The following is a 24,032-nucleotide window of genomic DNA, read 5'->3' as shown; positions in this document are numbered from 1 at the left end:
ATCTGTAATCAAAGCATGTATTCTCTTACAACAATGTTTTATGCCCCTCTATGTCAAAGGGAGGGAAATTATCCATTCTATCAGCTCCTGGCAGACAGTTCTATTTTCCATTATAGATGTTCAACAGACATCAGTGCTCCAAAAGTTCGAGAGTTTTATAAAAGCATTTTGAAAGAAAAATTTATATTTTTACTGTTATACTATAAAAATATTTCATTGCTGAAGTACCTTTTCTGTTTCTTTGGGTCTATTTTTGGTACAAGGGAAAAAGCCTGTGGGAGGCAAATACTTGACAGTAAACTAGAGGCCTCAACTGCTCACCCTTGAAATAATCAGGAACTGTCAAATTGCCTATGAAAGACTACATATCCCAGAGGTATTTGAGTTTATTACTTTATTATTCTGTTCTGAATCTAAAATGTAACCAATGAAGTCCAATTTGCACTTGTATGTAAGCTGCAGGTCTCCATGTTCTGAAGTTCTGGTGGAAAGAGAGAAGGCTGGCTGGCTGCTCTAGCAGCACCCACAAGCTTCAAACAGAAAGTCCAGGCACTGCTCTCTGAGCACAAAAAGTACTGAAGAGATAGCTGTCATCTCACCCCAGAAGTGCTAACTGAAGGGGACTTCTTGGTCCACAACATATTGGTCGATATATTAAATCCCCACAGTATCTCAACACATTTCTTTTCCTTTAAAAGAAGAAAGTTAAAGCTATTCACTAGAAGTTCCACAAAAATACACTCGCCTGCATCCTTGCAGCAAGCCCACCGTTCCAGGGGATACAAGGCCCTCTCTCCAAAGTAGGCCAATTCTGTTAGCTATCAGGCGAGGAACACTTTTTCCCATTTTAAATTACAACTGTACAACTGAAGTTCATATTCTCCTGTACGCTGCTTCATTTTATACCCAATTATCTCTACACCAACAGCAGAAGATTCAATTGGAAACTAACATTCAAAGACACACGCTTTACCTAAGCAAAGTTATCCTCTTTGAACTCTTAAGTGTAAAGAACAACTACATTGGAAGTTTGAGGAGGCTTTACACCATCAGAACCTGAAAGAACACTACAATTATAATTTGTCACAAACCTGTAATATAGGTCTTGCATGCACGTAGGAAATTCAAAACAAGGGATGGAGTCATCTTAGGAAGAGGACTGGTAACCATGCCTTGCTTTTCACTCCGGCAGCTCATTTGTTTATATTTGTCAAAAGACAACTTACTGCATCAAGGTAAACATGTGATAAAGCGTAACACCCACCATATACATCAGAATGTCTCTGATCATCACCATTGCTGTTTGATGATCATTCCACGCTTGGTTTAGCGTCTGTAGAAAGTTGTTATTCAAGGAGTTTAACACATCTTCTCGCACCTGAAGCAAAAAAAATAAAATATTGTCATAAACCCAAGTCAGTTTCTCCTGCATTATTTACATTTTAACATGCTTTGATAAAAAAAAAAAACAAACAAACCACCACCTCCTTCTATGAACCTGAGTATTACAAAAAAGTTCTTGCTTTTCCTGGGTACTGACTATCTCTACCTCGCATTTCACCTCTGCAGAAGAATAAGACTTCCTACAAGCAAGAAAATCAATTTTACCATCAAAAATAATTTCACAATATTGGAGAGTACTGCTAAATGTTAAACAAGAACAAGTACAGATGGACGATTTGCTACAGTGACTTTTAGAAAGATACTGAGATAGCACAGAGTTACAGCAAACAACAGTTCTGAAAGGAAACAATCACTTGGTAAAGACCAAACTTTTACACTAATTGTCCATAATTGCCAACAACAGGCTTCCAGAGAACAAAAAAGTCATAATAGTGCTTACAAACATATCTACTAATTGATATGTTTGTCCCATCAACTTCAGTTTTTTTCTTATTGGCACTACTACTCCTTACTAATAAAAAAGAACATTTAGATTAGACACTAGAAAGAAATTATTCACGATGACAGGGGTGAGGCACAGGTTACCCAGAGGAGCTGTGGATGCCCCCTCCCTGGAGACACTGAAGGCCAGGTTGAATGGGGCTTTCAGCAACCTGATACGACAGGAGGCTTCCCTGTCCCTGGCAGGGGAGTTGGAACTGGATGATCTTTAAGGTTCCTTCCAGCACAAACCATCCTATGATTCCGTGATACTTTGGTTTCCATGCAGCAGGTATAAACTGCAGCACTCAAGCTTTAATGTAAAAAAACTTATTCCAAAGTTAAAACATGTGAATCAACTTTTGACATAACACACAGAATACATCCGGCCCTCTTGTCCAAAGATAACTTAATTTAACATTTCCAGATTTGCATTTATACTTGTGTGATAGTGTAAGTTTCAGTACAGAGAAATCAAATAGGAAAAGAAAATACATACGAACAAGCAGCCACAAGCTACAACATCAAATGCAATCCACCAGGCTTCATTCTGTCATTTAAGTTTTATGAAGTCATTAGGCAAACCAGCATAACAAAACTTTGTCTGCCACATTATGATACATTCTTCGTAAACATAAGGCAAGCAGATCAGGAACACAGCACAGCATCTCATACAAACACAACAGTCTCTTCTTGAGAAGCTGTGGAAACTTATTCCCTAATATTCCCAATGTCAGCAATATTGGTATTCTTGTAGATTGTTGAAACCTTTCTGAAATCTTAACCCCATATTGACCAGATCTAAGCAAGGCCTCTTCTCCTTGCTTTCGCAATACACAGTATGCAGCTGTAAGTCACAACCAGTATTGCTTAACTACCTCATTCTTTCTGATAGGGAATCCAGTCTATGTAGTTTTCAGCTAAAATATAAATATACATTAAAATCTTCACCAGCCATCCTTGCAAGGAGTACAGAGAATCTCCCAGAACAAGAGAGGCAACAAGACATGACTGCTTTCATTTCTTTAGTCAACAGGGAAAACCACTGGAATCAGTATTTGGCAGGTGACCCACACTTGCAACACCAACCAAAGCATGATTAGCTTACACGCAAAGATCACCAGGGTAGGGATTGATCAAGTTTGCCCAATTGTAGCAGGCCGTCACAGAACTCTTCAAGGATCAAAGATATTGTTTTTAACAACCCAGATGCAGCACTTGGTCTTTACACTCCTATCACAACAGTTCTATTAGCCCAGCCAGGGCCCAGTCCAAACAGTAGCAAAAGGGGGTGATTCCCACCAGGCAGCAATGACAACTTCCTTCCAAGCCAACACGGGAACACTCATATCTGTGCCATTGCTGTTCCATACCATATGCCGTGTGGCTCTTCGGAAGTGTGCTTCAAATCCAGGAATGGGCACTGTACAATGGAACTTCTCCAAGAACCTCTCTGAAGCTTCTCAGTGACATTCTCCTAGGTTTAAGCTGCAGAAAGGTTTGGGAAGCCATTCTTTCAGTTGCTGCAAAAGCCAACCATTGTATTGCTTACAACAGGTGCCTGGTTAATAAGCACTGAACGCATTCGTCACACAGGCCATGAATACAACAACAGTACAGGAAAACTACTATAATGCACAAAATATCTTAGACACAGGAAGGTGGAGACTCAAACCATTTTGGTGGAATAAATGATTTGTAGTAAAAAAAAAATTGTATCTACGTTCTTCTGTGGAGAAGGAAGCCCTTAAGAGGCACAGTCACTGCTCTTCCAAAGCCTTAAGAAAATCTCAGTCTCAAAGATTTTGATCAGCAGGATGTGACTTTCAATGAGCCGAGCTTGTAGTGATTTCTCGGGCAACCTTTGCGGTCATGCAGTAAATAGGCAGGCACATCCAGAACAAGCAGGACTGACCATATACAGGCTCAAAAATAAATCAGCAGCTTCAGTATCTATGTAAGGTCTTCTTATATTTGCAAGGATGAAATCTCGTATGTAACTTCAGGCTGAGCTGTATCTTATACTGGATATAGCTCTCAAGGAAATACAGCACCCTTCCCCATCAGTCTCTTGAGAACAGTTCGTTGGCACAAGCTTTCAGTACTTTTAAATAACTCTCTATTAAGCATACACAAAGACTTATGGCCCAGTATTTTCTCTCTTACAGTGCCTGGCCTGACGCAGCAGCACAAAAAGTTCAATTATGTAATTTCCACTACCGTAAGGGCAGCCAGAACCTTCTGGGCAGAGCAGCCATACACAGCAGTGGCTTCAAGGTCTCAAAATGTTTATTACAGAGTGTCTTCACTTTTGTATAAAGTCCAAGCAGTCCAAAAGACAGTATTCTTAGGAGTTCCAACTGTATCAGCAGATTAACTATGACTTTATCAGAAATGTCTGTTCGGCCCTGCAGCTGCTATCCTTTGGCTAAAAGAAAAAAAACACACTGAATACTGATGACTTCAAATTTCATTTACTTTATGGCAATTCCATAACATCTTTTTGCCCTCCATATAACTGTAGACTTGCACAAGATCACCTTAAAACATCATTAAGATAAAGGCAGGTAATTCCTACATAATAAGTTAGGCTTACAGTATACCCTAATGCTCACTGATCAGTCTCCTACACAACTCCTCATGTCCTTCCTTCCAATTTCATAGATGTTACAGAAACATTTCAAGTTCCTGTAGGAGGCTCCTGTCTTCTTGCTCCCCTTCTCTACAACAACATGATAGCAAATTATAAATCTTGCCAACAGTCCTTGCCATACCTTTGCGAGTCCCAGAGTAGACGTGCTTTCTTCACCTCGCACCTTGTGCACCAGCCCCTCAAAGAACTCCTTCCGCACTTAACAGCATTGCCAGAACAACTGGCTCCGTGCCCTCCTTGCCAAAGGCTTTCTTGCATGCCTGCCTTTATTATAATTCTGAAATAGCCTGCACTGTCGCTACTGAACACCAGCAAAGACCACCACATAGTACGGCATTCTGGCACGCCAGCAGCAGACATGTTTGGAGAGATCAAAAAACCTCATAGGCCTTGAGAATATCCCAAGCACCTCCTCCTTTCCAGTACTGCTCAAAACCAGTATGTTTCAGCCCATCTGAGTTTAGGACAGTCCTTTACATCTCTGAATCTGATGTACAATGCACAGGAAAACCAATAAAACTGTACTGGGCCTGGCCAACGAATCAATCAATTCCTTGGTCACACACACTCAATTTACAGAATCTTTATGATACATCGCACATCATGGGTTTGGATTTTACCAGACTAAGAAGTGTTTGTTAAAACAACGGAACTTCAAAAATGTTACCCTGCAAACTTTTTAATGTCAAGACTTTTTTTATTCTAGCACAAGTGATGTTGCTTATCATCAGACAGTTTAGACAGCTGTAAACTAAGCTTCACCTTTAAGGTCCCTTCCAACTCAAACCATTCTACATGCCGTTTCTTGAAAACACTTTTACAGCATTTAGTTAAAGAAGTGACAGATCAGGCTCAAGAAGTGTGAAGGAAGGGCATCCACATCAAACTAAGATCTTGTCAAAGCACAAGAAAGGGAGAAATCAATGAAGTACCAGATGCACATGAATTAAATGCCTGAATCAAGATGAAAGGTTTTGGCACATTTTATTCAACTGTATTTTTAAATTCAATTCTACATTTCCTATACTTCAATAACGATGACAATCCACAGGCAAAGGCAAGTTTTAGCATGTCCTTATATTGCAGTCAAAATAAGGTAGTTCAAGACAGCTGACTCCTGTCCATGATGCAGAGTAAGCTACCTGGCTTACCACTGCCTTCATCAAGCAGACAGAACCCAGCCATGAGAACTACAGGACACTCGGGTCAGCAAGTTCAAAGACAAGATACTTCATACTAACTTGCTTGAATCTTGTATTGATCATGTTTCCATCTACTATTTTACTTATAATTAACCAGGCTGTAAAGACAGCACACAGTATTATGTTCTCTTGTTGAAAAGTTAAATAATTTTCCTTCTTTTGAATTATTTTGTTTCTTTCTAATAAAAATGCCGACTTGGCACAACTTTCAGCTACCAATTAAATAAGAGCTATATTTATGCTTTATGCCTAGCTGTGCCACACCAAAAGGAAACTTTGGGCCAAGTGTGAAAACAACTTGTAAAATCATCCAAACAAATACATAGTCTCTACCTAGTCTCTTCATCTACTCTTGATTAACCAGCATGACCAGAATACTACAGGAACATAACCAGGAGAAGCGGACAGCAACAGGCAATTCTCCTTCAAGGATTCCAGCCATTCAAAACTCACGGTTGGCTCCTCAGGAGCCTTCCCTGAACTGAGATCATACCCTTACTACAATTTGTTAATAGCTGCACATCTTCATTTTGATACAAGTTGACAGATTTCATGAAAAATATGTCAGTTGGCAACCCCCCCTTCTTCTACATCCCAGCATCCATTCTCCAAACGGAGTTGACAAGGGCTTAAAATGGGAGCATTTACAGTTAATCAGCTACTTCATTTAACAGAGTTGCTCTTGGAAAGAGACACTGGAAATAAGATTCCTCTAAAATTGCTCTTACGTAAAGTGTGAAGTCAAACAAAACCTTATCTATCTTACAACAAATACTGATGGTACAATCATACAATGCCGTTATAGAACCAACCCTATTCTTAATAAACAATGCATCGTTTTGCCATACTTCCATCTATAAGTGACTCACTGTAACACTCTTAAGCAAACCACCAGCATGGACAAGCAGTAACTTTGAGCCTACAGAACTCACCTTTATTGTTCACAACTTTTTGACCAAAATTCACATCTTTTCCTGGGATTATTTATTTTCTAGGATAGGATCACGAGACTTCTGAATAATTTAGCCTTCTAAACTTGACAGCATTTAACTACTAAACCTCAGTAGTTAGCCTTTTTATTTAAAATGCTTTTTATCATCTATGTTTGTTACCCATGGAAACAATCAGATAAATCACATTAAAGAGCAGAATACCAGATCACTGGAACAGAATTTTTTCTTTTTTTTTTTCTTATTTAAGCATCAGATACAAGATCTTTAAGTGTCCAAAAGACATTTCTCTATGCTGGTATCTGTGCAGCCCTCTCAGGCAGTGCAATGACAGTACAAACTCACAGGATCTTCTCTCCTGTCAGTTTGCCACAATCAGCACTTCAGAATAATTAATTTTGCATACAGATAGTTTTTAATATGCAGAATAGCTAGGAACAAAGATAAGAAGGTTTCCTCAAATTAAACCGGTATAAACTAAAGCCTAGGAAGAATGAAAGTTTAGTGTCATGATTATTATTAAGTATAGACTGTAACCATAGGCAAACACAAAAACAAGGCACAGCCTCAGCCATTTGTCACTTTTTATATGACTAGTACAGATTATGAATTCACAGATTATGGAAACAGAAGTGTTTGATAGTCACAGATGTGTTACAATTATACAATAGAGCCGTGAAGTCATTTAGCCACTTCATACAGGATGTTTCCTATCATGCAAACAGTAAAAAAGCCCCATATTCAAAGCAGTTTTAGGTGACGTTTGTCTGGATCACACCTTTCAAAATGAAGATTTCAGAAAAGAAACAAAACACTTCTGTCACAGCAGTAGCTCCAGTTAGAATGCACATAAAGCTCCCCAAGCGTTATGCATTATTTAGACATAAACTTCCCAATCCACACTCTGTAATTCAGCCAGATGTCATCAGCCAAGACACATGAGGATGCATGACTTTACTTTTCAAATGCTGTAATAACAGGACAAGATGCGAAGAGACACTTTCTCAGATCATACATCTTCAGAAACAAGACATTTCTGCATGTCATTTGGACTGAATCACAGTTTTGAAAAGGCTGAAATGACAGAATGCAAACTACTCAGGACCTTTGTTGTTGCTGAGTTGATGATGTTTTTGTACATTGTCTACAGCCCCTTTAAATAGCGTAATCCTAGCACAACTCTCTCGTTAACTTGTGAATTAGTTCATTAGCCCATAACAAACAGGTTCTTACATCAGTATTTTGTGCACAGATGAAAAACCTGACTGGAAAACAACCCAAAATTTATTCTGTGAAAGTCACAAAAGGCCACAAACCTTTTTTCACAAACTCCTAGCTCCCAACAGTTACACTTCAGCTAAAGTCATTTCCTGTAATATACTTACAATTACTTTCCACAATCTGCCTCCATCAGTAACTTACAAACAACGGTATCTAGAATATGAAGTCATTTAACCTCGATGTTAGCTCTAAGCTACCATTTCTGACAGTAGCAATACAATTTCAACACAACGCAATGTAACAGCATCATAAAGTTAGATTTGTCATTTAAATAAACTAGTCAGAATTCTTTCGCATAAGACACTTCAACTTTCATTCATACAGTGACATACCTTGTTTATTAGATGCTCGGTGACCACTTCTCTTAGTCCAGTGTACAGTTTTTCACCATGTTTATGCAACACCATTGTATATGCATTCCTATACAATTCCTCAAAACTGAGACCACTATTGTTCTTACGCTGGATCTCTTGGATTGCATTTTTCAGAAGATCCCAAATGCTGTTCACATATTTCTCGTCCATAGTCATCTGTAAAAATAAAACAATATATTATTGTTTAGAATCAACAAATATCACTACAGAAAGTTATTGTTAGAAGCTGTAACTCCAGGAGCATGAATTGCTTCTGCCACATTTTGTTGATTCCATTATCACAAGGTTTCTCAAGCCTCATTAAAAGAAAACCAAAATTTATTAAATTAGTGGAATTTCAAAAAATAGTTACATAAATTATAATTTGCCCAAGTTTAATATTTTCCTGCTTCAGAGATGCAAATCACAGAACTCAACTCCACAGCCTGTGCAGGTGGGAAGACAGTAACCAAGGACACAGGTCTCTTTCCTACTCTTCTTCCACAGCAAGTCAGTTGGCTTTCTTTTGATATTAACATGCTGCTTAGCACCTCATAAATCATACTGCAACACTGATCTGCTTAACCAGACCCCAAATCAACTTGTACATTAAAAAATAATGACGTCTGACAAAGTTAGCAAACAGCCATCTGCATGAGCTAACTACAGGTGTCCTTTCTTTATGGCAACGTACTAATGGTCAAAGAATTGTGCCCAATATTTTGCCTAGAACTTAAATAGTTACAGGTGTTAATGAACAACTCCACAAATGTCCAAAATTAGCATTTGTATTGAATACATTTCCACAGCACAAATAGGGTTAAATAACCTGCCACAGGATATGCATCAAGCACTAAGTAGAATACGCAGCCTCTTTATCTGTTATTGAGACAACATATGCTTCAGTAAATACACCAAATAACTACAGCAAAGAAAAATTCAGACAAAGAGAAACTTTTATGAGGAACAGTCTCAATGTAACAGCAAACCAACTTTCATCCTCTACTACGTAGTGCTTAGTCTGAATTAGTTTACAATTGTCCTTTACCAATGCAAAGGTGCTTCAAAATATGATGTTTTATAGACAGAGCAATATCTGAGATCGCAAATAAGTGTGGCAATGTGTCAGTACTGCTTAAAGTTTGATTTAGCCGTTTCATTCAACTAAAAAAAAATAAAACCCCCTAACATAAAATCACTTTTTAACTGAACAAATTTAAAATGCAGTGTTTGAAATTAAGTTTGGTTTAGTTTATAAAAAAAGGAACTGATGTAGCATTTTACATATCAAGGCTGAAGGAAGGAGAAAAGTCACTATTCCCAGAATCACTGCAGAGAAAGAAAATATCTCCCGAGCATCAATACTGTCAAAGCACATTTGAAAATAAAAGCTGGAAGTAGCAAGAACTTAGAGAATAATAGTATGACCTTATAAAAGAAAATCCTGGCCAGCTCTGGTCCACCTCTCCTCTCCTCCTCCACTCAAAACCCATTAAGTGAATAGAGGGAAGACTACATTTGCCTGCATTTGTCATCAAAAGAATGAATAGCAGAACTTTTTTCATGATGAATACATTTTTGCATGCAATTTCAAAATATCATGTCATCCAGGCATTATAAAAAAAAAAATACAGTTTATAATCAGGATAAACCATGCACTGCGTTGGGAGGAAATGGGCTGGTGAACAAAACCAAAAGAAGACACGTGCTCCTCCATCCCCTTTGTCTTTTTGAGTTTTAGTTAAATACAAAGATTTTCATGATAATTCTATCATTACTTTTCCCACACTTGTGATATGAGACCTGCCGGCCTACTTATCTGTACATACCCAAAACTCAAAAGAAATGTCATTGTGTGTCTAAAACCAAACAATCCCAAAACACATCCACAAATTCTCAGCTACCTATCTCCCAAAACTAAAAAGTAACAGTGGAATACTATTCATCGCCACTTTCTGCTTATTCTTCTATGTACAATATTGAACAATCAGTTATTTTCTTTTTAATTTGCATTTGCTACATTGGTGCCTCTTCAGGGAAATTATTTTCTAAAGCCTTCCTGAACAAGCAATTTCACAAGTACTGATAATGAAGGCAACCACTTAAAATTGGAGACACCAATCCAAGTGAAAGCTTTGCAGTTTTCCTTTCAAAAACCATGAGGTTTTGTTTTCAAACAAAGCAGAGACTAAAACCAATACTTCCCAGTGCCATTTTCTCCCACTGCTAATAAAAAATTCTCCCAGTCAATGTGACAACCTTTTTAATCTCGACCGCAATTTAATTGCTGTGTTTAAAAAAAAAAAGTGATCTGTATAAAACAGGCAAGTCCCCAGCTGTGAGTTTGAAGAGTTGTATGGCATTGCTGTTTCTGACGGTGTCAGCCAATAAACATTGCTGTATGTAACAGATAAGCAGTACATCTAAATATTAGGATCTGTTCAAGAAAAAGCTAGAAGTGAACTGTTTAATTCTTCTACTTTTAATCCAAGTTCTATTAAAAAAAAAAAAAAAAAAAGAGAGGAATGATTGTAACATTATTTGCTCCAAACTCACTGAATACAAACATGAACACAGCTTTCTGCCACTCAACAACTGACACACCACGAGCTGCTCTGGAAGCACAAAGAAAATCCATAAAAGGTAACTTTAAGAAGCACACATCTCCATGGGATAAAGAAATCATTGAACTAGTATTATAAACTTATTACCTTTTAAGATTAACCATGAAGGACTTGAAGGACTCTGCATCCCAGTGGAGCTTCCTATTCTGCTACTGACTGACTTTAGATTAATCTCTAAGGTTTTGTGGGAACATATTTGCCCAAGTTCCAGGATACCAAGTTAGAAGAGCACTGTCTTCCAAAACCACCTAGTGCAGGTAGCTTATTTGCAGCAGTGTTGTCTAACAAAGCAAAGACTCCTAATGCTTTAAATACCCCCCCTTTTATTAGACAGTCACTGCAGTAAAGCTTTAGAAAAAATTTATTATTCCCTCTCCACTGCTGACAAGTTGTTTAGCTTTCAAACAAAAGCAATCTTCCTGTATCAGTGTCCTCAAAGTTATGTAAGAATTGCAATGACTAAATCTATCCTTAGATTATTTAACTCACAGGTTCATCTCTCTTCATCCGCCTTAAGTCAGGCTTGTACACGGATTTAAAAAATACAAACCAACTAAGCAATAAATGTGCTTGTGGTGCTACTAGAACATTTTGGCACCCTTCAGAATGCAGTACAAAAGCATTTCAAAAAAACACTGTTAGAGAACTGTGATCCTAATCCCCTCATCTGACCCAACAGTGAAGATTTATGCAACTCTAGATCCCCATCAACCAAGTCTCTAAGTGATCCACTTCCACAAATACAAACACAGGATCAGAGCCCAAATGCTTTCCTCCTATGCTTATTCCTCAGTTTCTTCTAATGGTTATATTTTAAAAGTGAACTCCACATTTGTAATACAGTTGCCTTACTTGTGTATTCTATTCCTAAAGATTTAAGCAGAAGCTAGCTAGATTCCTGTTGCTGCTGCTTTGAAAAAGGAAAACAAACCAATCAGGTTCAGAAAACCTTTCAGGAGCAAAATCTCAATAATTTCCATAGTGTTTACTCCCAGATTCACCAAGATAGTAAGAATCCAGCATCCAAAGAAAAGAAATATGCTAATGTAGTCCAGTTTATCTGAACATTACCTTTCTTGGGGAATAGGAGAGGGATCAAGTCTGTTATTGGCAGAAGAGATGGCTGTTTATAAGAAGCCGCTAGTTGGAAAGCTTCCACAAACCACTGCCCAAATGCTAATGATTCAAAGATGCAGCTTGAACACAAACATCTGAACCCAAAGTGTAGCAGAAGTACATCTTGAGGAAATTAGATAAAATATCAATATACATGAAAGTGCAATCATTTCACAAAACACCCTCCATCTGAAAAGGGCTCAAAAGGTCTTCATTCCACAGTACTGACAGTGCAGGATCAGATATACGTGAGCCCTTTCTTTAATAATGCTTGTCTATCCTATTAAAATCTCCAAGACCAAATAAACAATCACTGTCAGCAACCTATTGCCATTATCACCTGAAGAGTGTGACACCAGCAGGTAAAGCAGTCCTGAAAATACTTCTCTGTGCATCCCTCCTAGAAGCTACTGCTACAGCGCTACTCTTTTGAATAACCTTATTGGCATTCTTTAAACCAAGAGGGGCAAACAGCAAAACTACAACAGTTTTGGTATTAACAAATAACTTTATACAAAGTATTATCATTTCCCTTCTAGTCCTTCAAAGGGAAAAGTAACTTCCTGTCCCTGTGGAGGCACAACCCCCCGCACTAACATATGCTGGGGCCAACTGGCTGGGAAGCAGCTCTGCAGAAAAGAACCCATGGTTCTTGGTAGAACTCAAATTTAAAATGAGCCAACAGGCCCTTGAGGCAAAGTAGGTTCACAGTATTCTGGGCTGCATTTGGAAGAGTGTTGCCAGCAGGTCAAGGGCTCTACTCAGCGCTGGTGAGACACATGCGGAATCCTGTGTCCATCTCTGAGCTCCCCACTATAAGACAGACATGGACAAACTAGAGAGAGTCAAGCAAAGAGTCGCTGCAATAACTAGCTGGAGCACCTCTCATATGAGGAAAAGCCGAGACAGTCAGGTCTGTTTAGCTTAGAGAAGCCTTGGGGATCAAATCAATGTATATAAATACCTAAAGGGAAGGTGTACAGAACAGGGAGCCAGGCTCTTTTCAGTACTGCCCTGCAATGGGACCAGTGGCAAAGGACACAAACTGAAACACAAGAGTAATTTCTGAACATCAGAAAAACTTTATTTACTGTGAGGGTGACCAAGCACTGGCACAGGTTGCCCAATGAGGTTGTGAAGTCTCCATCCTTGGAGATATTTAGAAGCCATTTGGCCATGGCCCTGAGCATGAGAGCTGGAGAAGTTGGCCTCTGAGGAGCCTTCCAATCTCAACAATTCTGCAGTGTGGTGATACACATTACAGCTGGACACCCAGGTAGCCAGAAAACCAGCTCCCGGAATAAGTGTGACCTACTAAAACTAACAGTACAAGTCTTCCAACAGAAACACAGTGCAGGACCAAAAAGGTTGGCAATAACACGCTTGTGGTAGCCAGTGGAACCAGGCACTTGTTCCCTAGCTTATACCAACTACAAGTAACAGCACTAGAACTCCCAGATTCATGTAGAACAAACAGATCCACTGCTGGAAACACAAATTACTTTGCACAGAAATAAATGCTTTGGTGTGTACTTTCCATTCTACACAATCAAGCTTTTACAACATTGCTTCCTTTGAACACAACTTCGTTTCATATTCTTGTTGGTGAGTCATTTTGCCCTTAACACTACAGAACTTGCTCCTCTTACTCCTGTGCTGGAAGTGCTGTGAACTCTAAGTAGAGCAGTTAGAGCAATAAACTGTTAAGAACCTGCCGAATTTTTTACAGTTTTCAACAGCTGACTGTTACTGAAAGTAGCTACTTAGCTTTCTTAAGCAAGAGGTGGCTGAGAGAAGTGAGAAAGAGGTAACAGATGCCCAACAGAATCTCAGAAGGAGTATCCACAGGGTTTACCAAGCAGCAGGAACAGGAAGAACGTGAACTGGTACTCACAAGGCTAGTGACTAGACAGACAGAGCTTCTCATCCTTCTTGCGTAAGTTTCTAGACAAGTCTATAAGGTTCTCACAAAGATCTCAGGCCAAACTGGTCACTGGTAATTTTCAGACGTTTTAACAGACTGTAAAGATACTTGTAGGATATTTTTACTTTACAAAGTCAAACATTACTACTCACTTTATGTACAGACTAGCTGCAGAGTGGTTTATCACAATTCTACCAACTATCAGGTGAAACAGAGCAATTTGGAAAGGATTACTACAGAGTGATATTTCTCAAAATGTTCAAAACCATCCCCTGCCCCATTCCTTTCCCTGACATCCTTTAGGTCTGGTAGCCCAGAGCATTAGATTGAGGACTGACTGAAGTTACAGTGTTTATGCTCCCTACCTTGAAGGAAGCAAGCGGATACCAACAGTTAAAGTTATTAGCAGCTCTGGGAGTAAACACTTGGACCTTGTAATAGCAGCCTGTTATCATTCCCCAATTTCCTATCCCTCAGCAGACAAAATGAGCAGGGGCTGACTGCTGTCACCTGAAACTGCCACCACAGGTGTCCTGGGTCCTGACCCACAGTCCAAGAAGCAAGGGAAGTTGTCAAAATTATCAGTCTTCACCTCCGCTTCAAGACAGGGCATTCATCAAGATGGTATTAAATATACTGTTACACGATAACTCAGCATCCTTAGCCTGGATCTTCCATTCTGGATGAAGCTTGGCTGAGGTTATGCAGAAAAGGGCAAGAGCAGCACATTTCCTGCCTCAGAACTTAATCACTACTTCCATTTTTTTAAATCCAACCAATATTGTTAATTTAAAAGACAAGAACTTATAGCGTCAGAGATGTACTGTCTAGTGTTTGCTCCAAGAATATCTCTGAAAAATGGCATATCAAGACATGGAACTACATAGTCTTCAACTACACAGCAGATAAAATGTACTCCTACTAATAAGAAATAGGGAGCTCAATATTCATACTCTGAATTTTGACATTTTCATCATTGGGTAGCAATGAGCATACCTCAAGGAGGATACATTGGCTTCCTTGCCCAAGAAACATCAGTATGGCAAGAAGTGAACAATTCCACAACACATCCTCACAAATAGAAACAACTCATCTCTGAACAAGCAAGAACAGCAGGCACAAAATTCCTCAATAAGCGTTATCAAAATAGGTTGACTGTTATACACCAAAACCCATGACTGGAAGCTAAAAGAAGGAGCATGAAGACAGTAAGGGGCACCCTGACCTACTGCTGCTCTTCCGCATCTGGGCTACTACTCCACTTAGGCTACCTGCTGAAAGAGTTGCAGGGAAGCCATAGCAACATACTACCTAAACCGGTCCTAATAATATTTTGTTATTTAACTTGGCTTTTGCTCCTAGATGACAAGTAGAGATACCAATGCAGTATTGCCCACATCTCTAGGAGTGTCAGGAAATGCCTACTACACTATTAAACTCCCTCAGAGGGTGTGTGTGGTGGTGGGGAAACTATGCCTTCAGTTTGCTTACAGCATCTGCCTGGTATCATTTACAATATTAAAATATTGACACCCATTCTGTTTTGTTCTTCACTCATCCCTTGACATTCAAGCCCTACCCTTGTCTGAGTGGTTAATCTCTACACTAAACTTCTCCTAATTCCTCCTGCAAGGAATATTCATGGCCTGCACCATGCTCCATTCCAGGTTCAGAAGATGAGCTGAGTAACCAGTGTTGAGCGTAATCCTACAAAGGCCAAGAGAAATATCAACTCTAGCCCAACTCCAAAAAAGGCTTGAGCCTTTGTAGAATAGAGTTCCATGACAATACTCAGTCAGTAGCAGAAATGCAGGAATTTCAATATTCACCTCCCCTTCCCAGCTCTGTCAGGCTTTACTCAGCAGAAGCAAGCATAACATGCAATTAAGTAAAAAATGGGAATCCTCTTTGTCAATTGAAACACCCAAGAGCTGCAGGAGTCTATCCAAAACCCTTTCCTTCTCCACTTTGCCTAATTGAGTTCAGCAGCAATGAAAAGCTACTCTGCCAGCATGGAGCGGAAGAGGTTAAGTAGATTAGAAAGTCATTGTTCCTTAAAAGATGGAGTTGTACCTCCTGTGTAGTGATTGATAGGTTTGGTCTACCTCCAAGGCATGGTCTCAGAGCACTGCTGCTCTCACCACAAAATAAGTGCTGCTTTGAGGTGGGGGCTTGAAGACGAAAGGGTTGGTTGTTTGGTTTTGAGAAGCTTTCCACCAAAGTAATATCCTCCTAAGAACTTCCTTCTCTAGCAAACCTAAAACCCATGAAAAACAAAAAAAAGACTTGCTCCTCCTCTCAAAAGGTAACATTTGACTGCATTATGGGTAGACCTGACAGGAGCTTCACCACACAACAGCGATTTAATACGCTATATGGAAAGTCTAAGACAGGTTTTTAATAGAAAATGTCATTCTGCAGCAACAGTTTTGACATGTTTGGAGACTGAACAAATTTAAGAAAGATCAGAGACTCCTCTCTCTCATATTTTAAGAACTAATTCAAAAGAATGAGACTAATCCTGAACTGCCAACATACCTCAAGTTATCCTTTCAACTTCTATTTAATGGAATTTCTTCATTTTTCCCAAATGCCCCTCCTCAACTTCAATCTTGCAAATCCGCAGAACATAATATCCCGGAGGAAAGGGCAAAAACTGAGAAAAACAACTTCTCCCCAACACCTGTTTCATCTGAGCTGTGACTATGAACTATGTAAACTTGAGCACCCACTGAATAACCACAAAGCTAAAGATAATCTAAACCTTTTTGGTTCCTTTCTTTAAAAAAAATGCCAAAGCAATGGAAATAGTCTGGAGAGGCACACAACTAAACATAAACCGAAACACAAAATTACACAGTGCTGATCCTGTGAAGAGACATCTTTCCTTTTACAGATCTTCACACACTTTCCCAACGCTAACTCATACTCAGTGTTTGTAATTGCTAATGAGCAACTATAAGAATGCATCATATACACAAAGACTAAGGTCAGTTCTTTCATAAAACAGTTTTGCAATATATCCCAACTGTAAAAGACAACATATTTAGTCTGTAGCAGTACCTAACAGCACCTGCTTCATTCAGAACAAAATACAAGTGTATTCTCTAGTCTGAAATACCATCTATACTCCCCAATTTGCCAACTCTTTCAATTTTTCCTATTAAAGACGCAGAATCTTGCAGGACACATTTAAGTCCGTTGACATTCCTTGTCTGCAGGTCCTTTAAGAGCAACTCACAAACCATGTCACACTGTCAAAAAAGCTACTTAAGGGTTCAATTTGCAATTTACAATGCTCAGCTTGCAAAACACACCTTCAGTCACCTTCATTAATACAGATTTTCTTTCTTTTCTGAGTGAGGCAATGAAAAATGATTGTTAGCTCACCAGCCTCCTTTTTCATTCACTTTCTGGTGTACGTGGATTCACACAGACCAGTCTTTAAGGTTCTGTATAAAAACTTCCTCAAGCTAAGTAACAAAAATAGGATAATCAAACACAGTAAAAACATTACCTAAAGTCATTTATACAAAGTTTAACTCTGCCTCTTACACATCTCTCTTGCTGGTTATCGGCCATACAACTCAAACCTCTTGAAACACATTTCATAAAGCCCTAGCTTTAGACAGCAAGGCCTGAAGGATGTTGCCCTTCAGCAGGGTTGGATACTGGGGAAAAACAAAGAAGACTGACCAAAATGAACTTCTTTTCAACATAAACTTTCAAAGATGCTACCAATTACACTAGGGGCTTGATCTTAGAGTTACATGCTTTGCCCAAAGAGGATGGCAGAATAGTATTTAATTAAAAACACAGAAATCCAAGTTAAATTACCTTTTGTTTTTCCCCAGCATCTGCAAACAAACATGAATGCCTTTTCAAATACAAAAAGGCATTACCTATAAATCAGTACATCTCCCCCTGTCATGGTACAAGCATCTGCCCACCCGCCATCAGGTTATGAAACTTGTTTCAAAAAAAATACTTGCGTTTAAAAGACAACAATTAACTCAGTCTGTTCAAGCTTCTAGAAAAACTGAATTGTAAGAAGCTAAATATAGGAAGTTCTAGCTCAAATGATAGTTGTCCATGCTATAGAATGGAAGTGCTTATACAGCCAAAATAGCAATGCTGTCTGTATTATTAACCAAAGTTCTTTTAAAAACAGTGACATTTCTACAGCCCTCATTACTATCGTGCCTGAAAATGGAGGAGGATTATAAAACACCTGTAATGATACTGCTTATTTCCTAGGAATATTTAGACCTAACAATAATAAGGAAGAATTGTTGATACTTCTGAAACTTCTCTAACTCATTTAGAAACTGCATGTTCACACTCATTTAAAAATGTCTGATCTTCCATGTTTAAATTTGCAAGGGAACAGAAGCATTTTGAGACATGAAACAAGTTTCTACCTTACTTCAGTAGTTGCAGTAATTACTTAAGGTGCAAACAACACCCATAGGAAGAGATCGGATCGAGTCAGGACTCCTTAACTCAAAAAAAAGATATCCATTCTGAATGAATTTGAAAACAAAACTCTGTCTACTTCCTCTCTCCTGCCCAAAAGAATAAAAATTAACGTCAATATTTTGAAGACTAGTAAGAAGCTTCAAGTTCTCTTGACTCACTTCAGAAGTTCGCAATCATAAGTCGTGTTTCCTCAAATTAGTGTTATTAGGAAAAAAAAACAACTCGAAAGGCTCGTGTAACATCAGGAAATACATTCTTAAAAGACATACAATAGCTTTAAGGTCTCTGTCCTAAACAAAGCTGGTGTTAAATGAAAATATTTGAATCTAATTAGAACAGCAGAAATGGAATGAAGAAGAGCTGAACTTCTGGGAGTGAACCATCCCTCATCAGCAGGCTCCTGGGGGTCTAGAAGGCAGGGAGAGACGGGTAGCACTGCGCTTCAGGAGCTCAGCTGTGTGTCTGTAGCTGTCAAACAGGCTCTTATCAAAGGTGAAATCACTGACAATGGAAACAGTGGCACAAAATTTTATAAACCACTAGGCATGTCTTTCCCAATTTACAAACAACGGCCAAATACTAAATATTTCATTCAAGCCATTTAGCATTCCACTGCAGTAAGTCTTAAGAGCCAAGGACATGCTTTTCAAAATTGGAGGACTACATGCCTACAAGCAAACCACCACCAAGGCAGTATGACTCTGAATTTCCTTAAAGCAACTTGCTCAGGCCACTTGGCCATGTGCAGGCTCTTGCATTGCAGTAGAAGGACAGTGGCTCCTTCTTCTTCCACTGGAATTACTTCTAAGTTACTAAAGACTTAAGAGCAGAAAAGGAAGTTGTTTGCTTACCTATAGCCTAACAAGATTTAGTAGCAAAGATTAAAATTGCTAGAACTCTCAAATTCCAGTGGGCCTGAGGTCCTTGATTCTCTTAATTTCCTTTTAAAACCAAGGTTCAGGATTGCAACATCCCATTAACATGCAGTAGGTTGTCTTGAAACTGCCACAACAGGCGACAGGTAGCAGTCGGCAGGAACTGTGCTGTTACTGCCCAGCTTGATACTCACATCACCCCTAACTCTAAAGCAACAGAAATAGTTCTCTTTTTTTTAACCTCAAGTCAAAACAGTTTAAAAATTCGATCCAGTACGTGGTCTTAAAACTAACAGAAGTACGGTGATGATCACAACGCTACAAAGTAGAAATAAACAGCATTAATTTATTAAGAGGGGAATCCATATGTTTTTTTGCAAGTCTTTTATATTGATGACTTGTCTAATATTAACATTATAAAGACCTTAAAGCACAACAGAAATGATGCTTTGTGCAATCGCCATTAAGAACTGCCAGGGGAAGGAGCAATGTTGTTCTGCACATCCATACCTTCTGTGGAAGGCACTGAATCTCCTCAGGAATATAATCTCTTCAAGTGAAAAAATTCATTAGTTCATTAACTTCCCAGCTTCGATGACCTGGATTCAGCAAGCTTCCCTGAACCACAAGCAGCCTACTCCTTGCCCATTCCAATGCAAATGCCACAAGAGTTATGCCTGTGTTTCTTTCAGTTATGCCACAAAGTTCAATACTTCACAATTTTTCAAAAATCAACACTATTTAAAGAGGAAATCTGTGAAATACACACCCATTTATACAGATTGTAGACACATTTCCTGAAGTCTTTTCAAAACAAGGAACACAATGAACGATTTGAGTAGAATAAAGGAAGAAGGGAAGGGGGATAGAAGGGCCTTTAGAGGCTTTGGTGACAACTCCTCTTCCACAATAACAGCAGTACAACTACTCATACGAAATAAAAGATAAAAGTTCATAGTAGACAGAAGCCAACAAGGATAATCTTTTTCTCAGCTTACTTCTGGGAAGGCATACACTTAACAAATCACTTAGACACTTACACATAATCAATACTGCTACACACTGACAATAGCTTTTTTTTGGTGGGGGAGTGGGGGGAACTCAGTGTGTACACCATGACTGGATGCACAGACCAGCAGTGCCTGGGACAGCAAGACTAACCTCGAAATGAGTGCAACAGAAAAACAAATCCAGAGCTACACAGGAGAATTTTTATCTACCTATATAACATCAAAAATAAGCTCCACTCAGCTGCTACCAACACTTTAAAAACAAAAGCAGTGTGAAAGTAAAAAGAAATAATTTATTTCAATAAAGATTCTTCACATACAAAATGCAGGAAACAGACACGCACAGCCTGTAGTCAGACTGTATGCAGTACAGAAGAAATGAATGTTATGAATTTTTGATTATTTAAGCTGGTCCAATTTTATATAATTCACATGTATAATTTGAATTACTATTGTCTTCATTTATGTTTACTCTTATTAATATTAAACAAAAAAGGCATTTCTACAAGTGTCCCTCATCCATAAACAAATAAAGCAAGTTATCTGCATATATTTTGCATACTATTATACCTTATTTAAACTACAAGCAAGACAGTTTCAGCCCTCGAACACTAATTTTATGCATAACTAGTTAAAGAATCTTGGCAACTCCACAGCAAGCACCATCCAAATGTAAATGTTTATTACCATTTTGTCCTCCTTGCTGTACTAAGGTATTAAAGGCACTTTTTCCCTTCCCTAAAAAGTATATGTTAAAATGTTGAAATGGAATTTCTTTTGTCAAGTCATCTCACAGTACCCACTTATGATATACCAGCATTTGCACCTTCACAACAGAACCATCAGTGACTGAAAAATTCTACTGGCTTTAACTCAACTTCAGAAAAATACTCATATGACAAAAAGTATGCTGGGCCAAGCTAGAGTTTTCTACTACAGTATTTCTTACTCCTTGTTTCTACAGAAATTGCCTCAGAATGAGAAATAAGAGCTCATTTCTTCTCAAGAGTTGTTATTCCATACATATAGCTACTAGAAACCAGAGATGACATCCAGTTAACTCCACTTAACCAGGTAACTCACAAGGTCAAGAACCTATTCTGGGCTGTAACAGAATCACTGTGCATTTTATGAATGGACTCAATTGAACTATCTTAAGAAAATCCATCCTAGTCTATCACAAAATGTTTTCACCACATACAGAGAGTTTAACAGACATTACAGGTCAGTCATGGTGACGAAAACTTAAAACCACCTGCACTGAGACTCTCTCTCCTACAGATCAAAGCCAAGGACTTCAGAACACATACCTGAAATTCTGAGAAATGCTGCCCCTTTTGCCCTGTGCACCTGCCCAGAAGAGATAAAAACCGAAATATTTTGAAAAATGTTAACAATTTTTTCTAGGAAAAAAATAAGCTTACCATTATTACAACTCTTCGTGTAGAATGCCAAAGCCTCTAGATCAGGTTTTATAGCAGCTCTCAGAAAGCCCTTCTACCTACCATTTCAGGAGAAAAATAGTAATTCCTATTTAATAATGCATTATCATAAAAAAATAAGAATGAAGGAGTGGATAAACCTACCAAGCCACTCAAAAAAAATCAGATTTAATTACCCAGTATAAAAATCTTAACAGAATGCTAGCAGTGTTATTTTATGCTCTTGCACAAAAATCAAGCAAACTCCAAGCTCAGGCAACATCCATAAACTGCAGTACTCTTTCCAATGCCATGGCACTTATTCAAAACTCACACCAAGTGGAACGATGGCTCAGAACTTAAAACTCAAGTAACAAGGAAAAATCAAGAAAATTTGCAACCGAACCCCAAACATATGCAGAACTCAAATTCCTAAAAAATTAGGTTAGAACACAAATAGAAGATAGTATGTACGGTCTGTTAAAAACCTCAAGTGAACAAAAGACCACTGACAACTTACTCCAAGTCTGCCCTGGAATTAGTGTTATCTCTTACAAATTCTAAATGCAGTATTAGGGCATATAGTCTGACCACAGCATCTCATGAAAAAAAAATATATCCGTGAAAACTAAAAGGCCTTCACAAGGCTACCCAGTAAATATCAAGTATTTCTGTATTGTTCTGTAATTCACATCAAAACAACACCTTTTTCCCTTTGAATAAGGTAAAAAGGGTCCTAGTATTTTGGTCCCATTTATTCCTAGGTTTTAAAGGTACTAAAATGTTGTTCGTGAACATTAATTTATCACTACTGTATAGACTGTATGGGTTCATAGCTAAGATGCTCTTAGAGATGTTTGACAATATAAAACAATCAAGATTCACAAAGCCAATCATGTGAAACATTTGGTTACCTACGCAGTCTTGCAGCACTCAGTGGGCTTACACTACCTTAATTAGAGCTGAAAAAGCCTGTAGTAAACCATCCTCCAATTCTACCCTCATTTCATTCTCCATGACTCTCCATTCGCTCATCAACACAGCACGCATGCTCTAAGGGTCATAAACCAAAGCAGAAATACATGCATTGCTTATATAATCTGAACATTTTAGAAATTAACCACAATTCAATCTGTTCCCTTTCGTCTGTCCCCTGCAAGATGCTCAAGACACCAAGTTAATATCAACTTCTTGAATTGATAGATTTATACATTACAGGTTGGAGAGCAAATTTAAAAACCTCATCTCAGCTTGCATCAATTCCTTAAGATTCAAAACAAACCACAGACACAGTCAGCATTCCTACCCCCCACCCCCAAAAAAAAGCACGCCTTCGCCTTACACAAAGCCCAAAATGAGGGGCTGTTAGAGCTAGGGAGAATGAAGCAGTGGCAATGAAAATATGAGCCTTAGTACTTTATAACTGAGGAGTTGAAGTTTACAGAACTTTCTTTGAGGCAGAAGTAACGTGAATTGATAAACGGGGTTGAAAGAAACAAAAGACTGTCTGCCTTTCTGCATCAGGCTGGATGAAATGAGAACTTTCCTGGGTACAAGCATTTCAAATAAAATGAAGCAGTGAAGCATATATACACACACACACACACTTGACAAGACACATTCTGTCACAAGCGCATGTGTCAGATCTCTTCAAATGTTTTCCAGAAATCATAATGTAACCATATAATACTGATCCACCAAAATAGTTCTGAACAAATCATTGCTTTGTAGCCTTGCTCTAGAGAGGGAAGACAGCTCCGCAGGAAATTAAAATGATTAAAAGCACTCATACACACTCCCCGAACTCTAAAGATCAAACCAGTAACCTACATCGCATCATGCTGGTTTTCGGGAAGATCTGTCCAACAAATTTTCTTGTGACAACTGACATACTGCATCGAGAGAAGGATGAGTTCTTGCAAAGAAGTTCCTTCAATACAGGTTAATTTCATAAATGTTGAAAATAAATTACCAGAATGCTTTTTGAATTCTTACACACTGTTTCCAGCTGTAAGAAATGAGCATTCTTTACTTTGTACAACTTTTCCATCAACACACATTTAAGACTACTATTTTGCCTCTATGTAAACAGTCACAGCAAAACATCTCAAATGACTTGCAGGAGACAGTTTATCCATGCTACATCTCCATTTTTAAATGCAAGTATAGCATTCTTTGTCACCACTTTTCACAGATCAACTAAATCACCTTAAAATTAGATTTTCTGCAAGCTTGTTTGAGAGTTTTTAAAGGATTCCAC

The 24,032-nt window shown here is 38.5% G+C and overlaps 1 protein-coding gene across 1 annotated transcript in view; it reads right to left on the bottom strand.

Annotated features, from left to right (window-relative positions):
* The window catches only part of CUL3 (cullin 3), a 49,444-nt gene that overhangs the window by 21,511 nt on the left and 3,901 nt on the right, over positions 1 to 24,032 (bottom strand). Inside the window, exons 2-3 of the mRNA XM_069864805.1 lie at positions 8,303 to 8,500; positions 1,265 to 1,378 (exon numbers count right to left, since the gene is read on the bottom strand). Coding sequence (XP_069720906.1) covers positions 1,265 to 1,378; positions 8,303 to 8,500 — 312 coding nt within the window. The remainder of the gene's footprint in view (positions 1 to 1,264; positions 1,379 to 8,302; positions 8,501 to 24,032) is intronic.

The sequence above is a fragment of the Phaenicophaeus curvirostris genome, chromosome 10 (genome assembly GCF_032191515.1).
Source record: "Phaenicophaeus curvirostris isolate KB17595 chromosome 10, BPBGC_Pcur_1.0, whole genome shotgun sequence".
Taxonomy (NCBI): Eukaryota; Metazoa; Chordata; class Aves; order Cuculiformes; family Cuculidae; genus Phaenicophaeus; species Phaenicophaeus curvirostris.
This window is presented reverse-complemented; position numbering and strand designations above follow the sequence as displayed.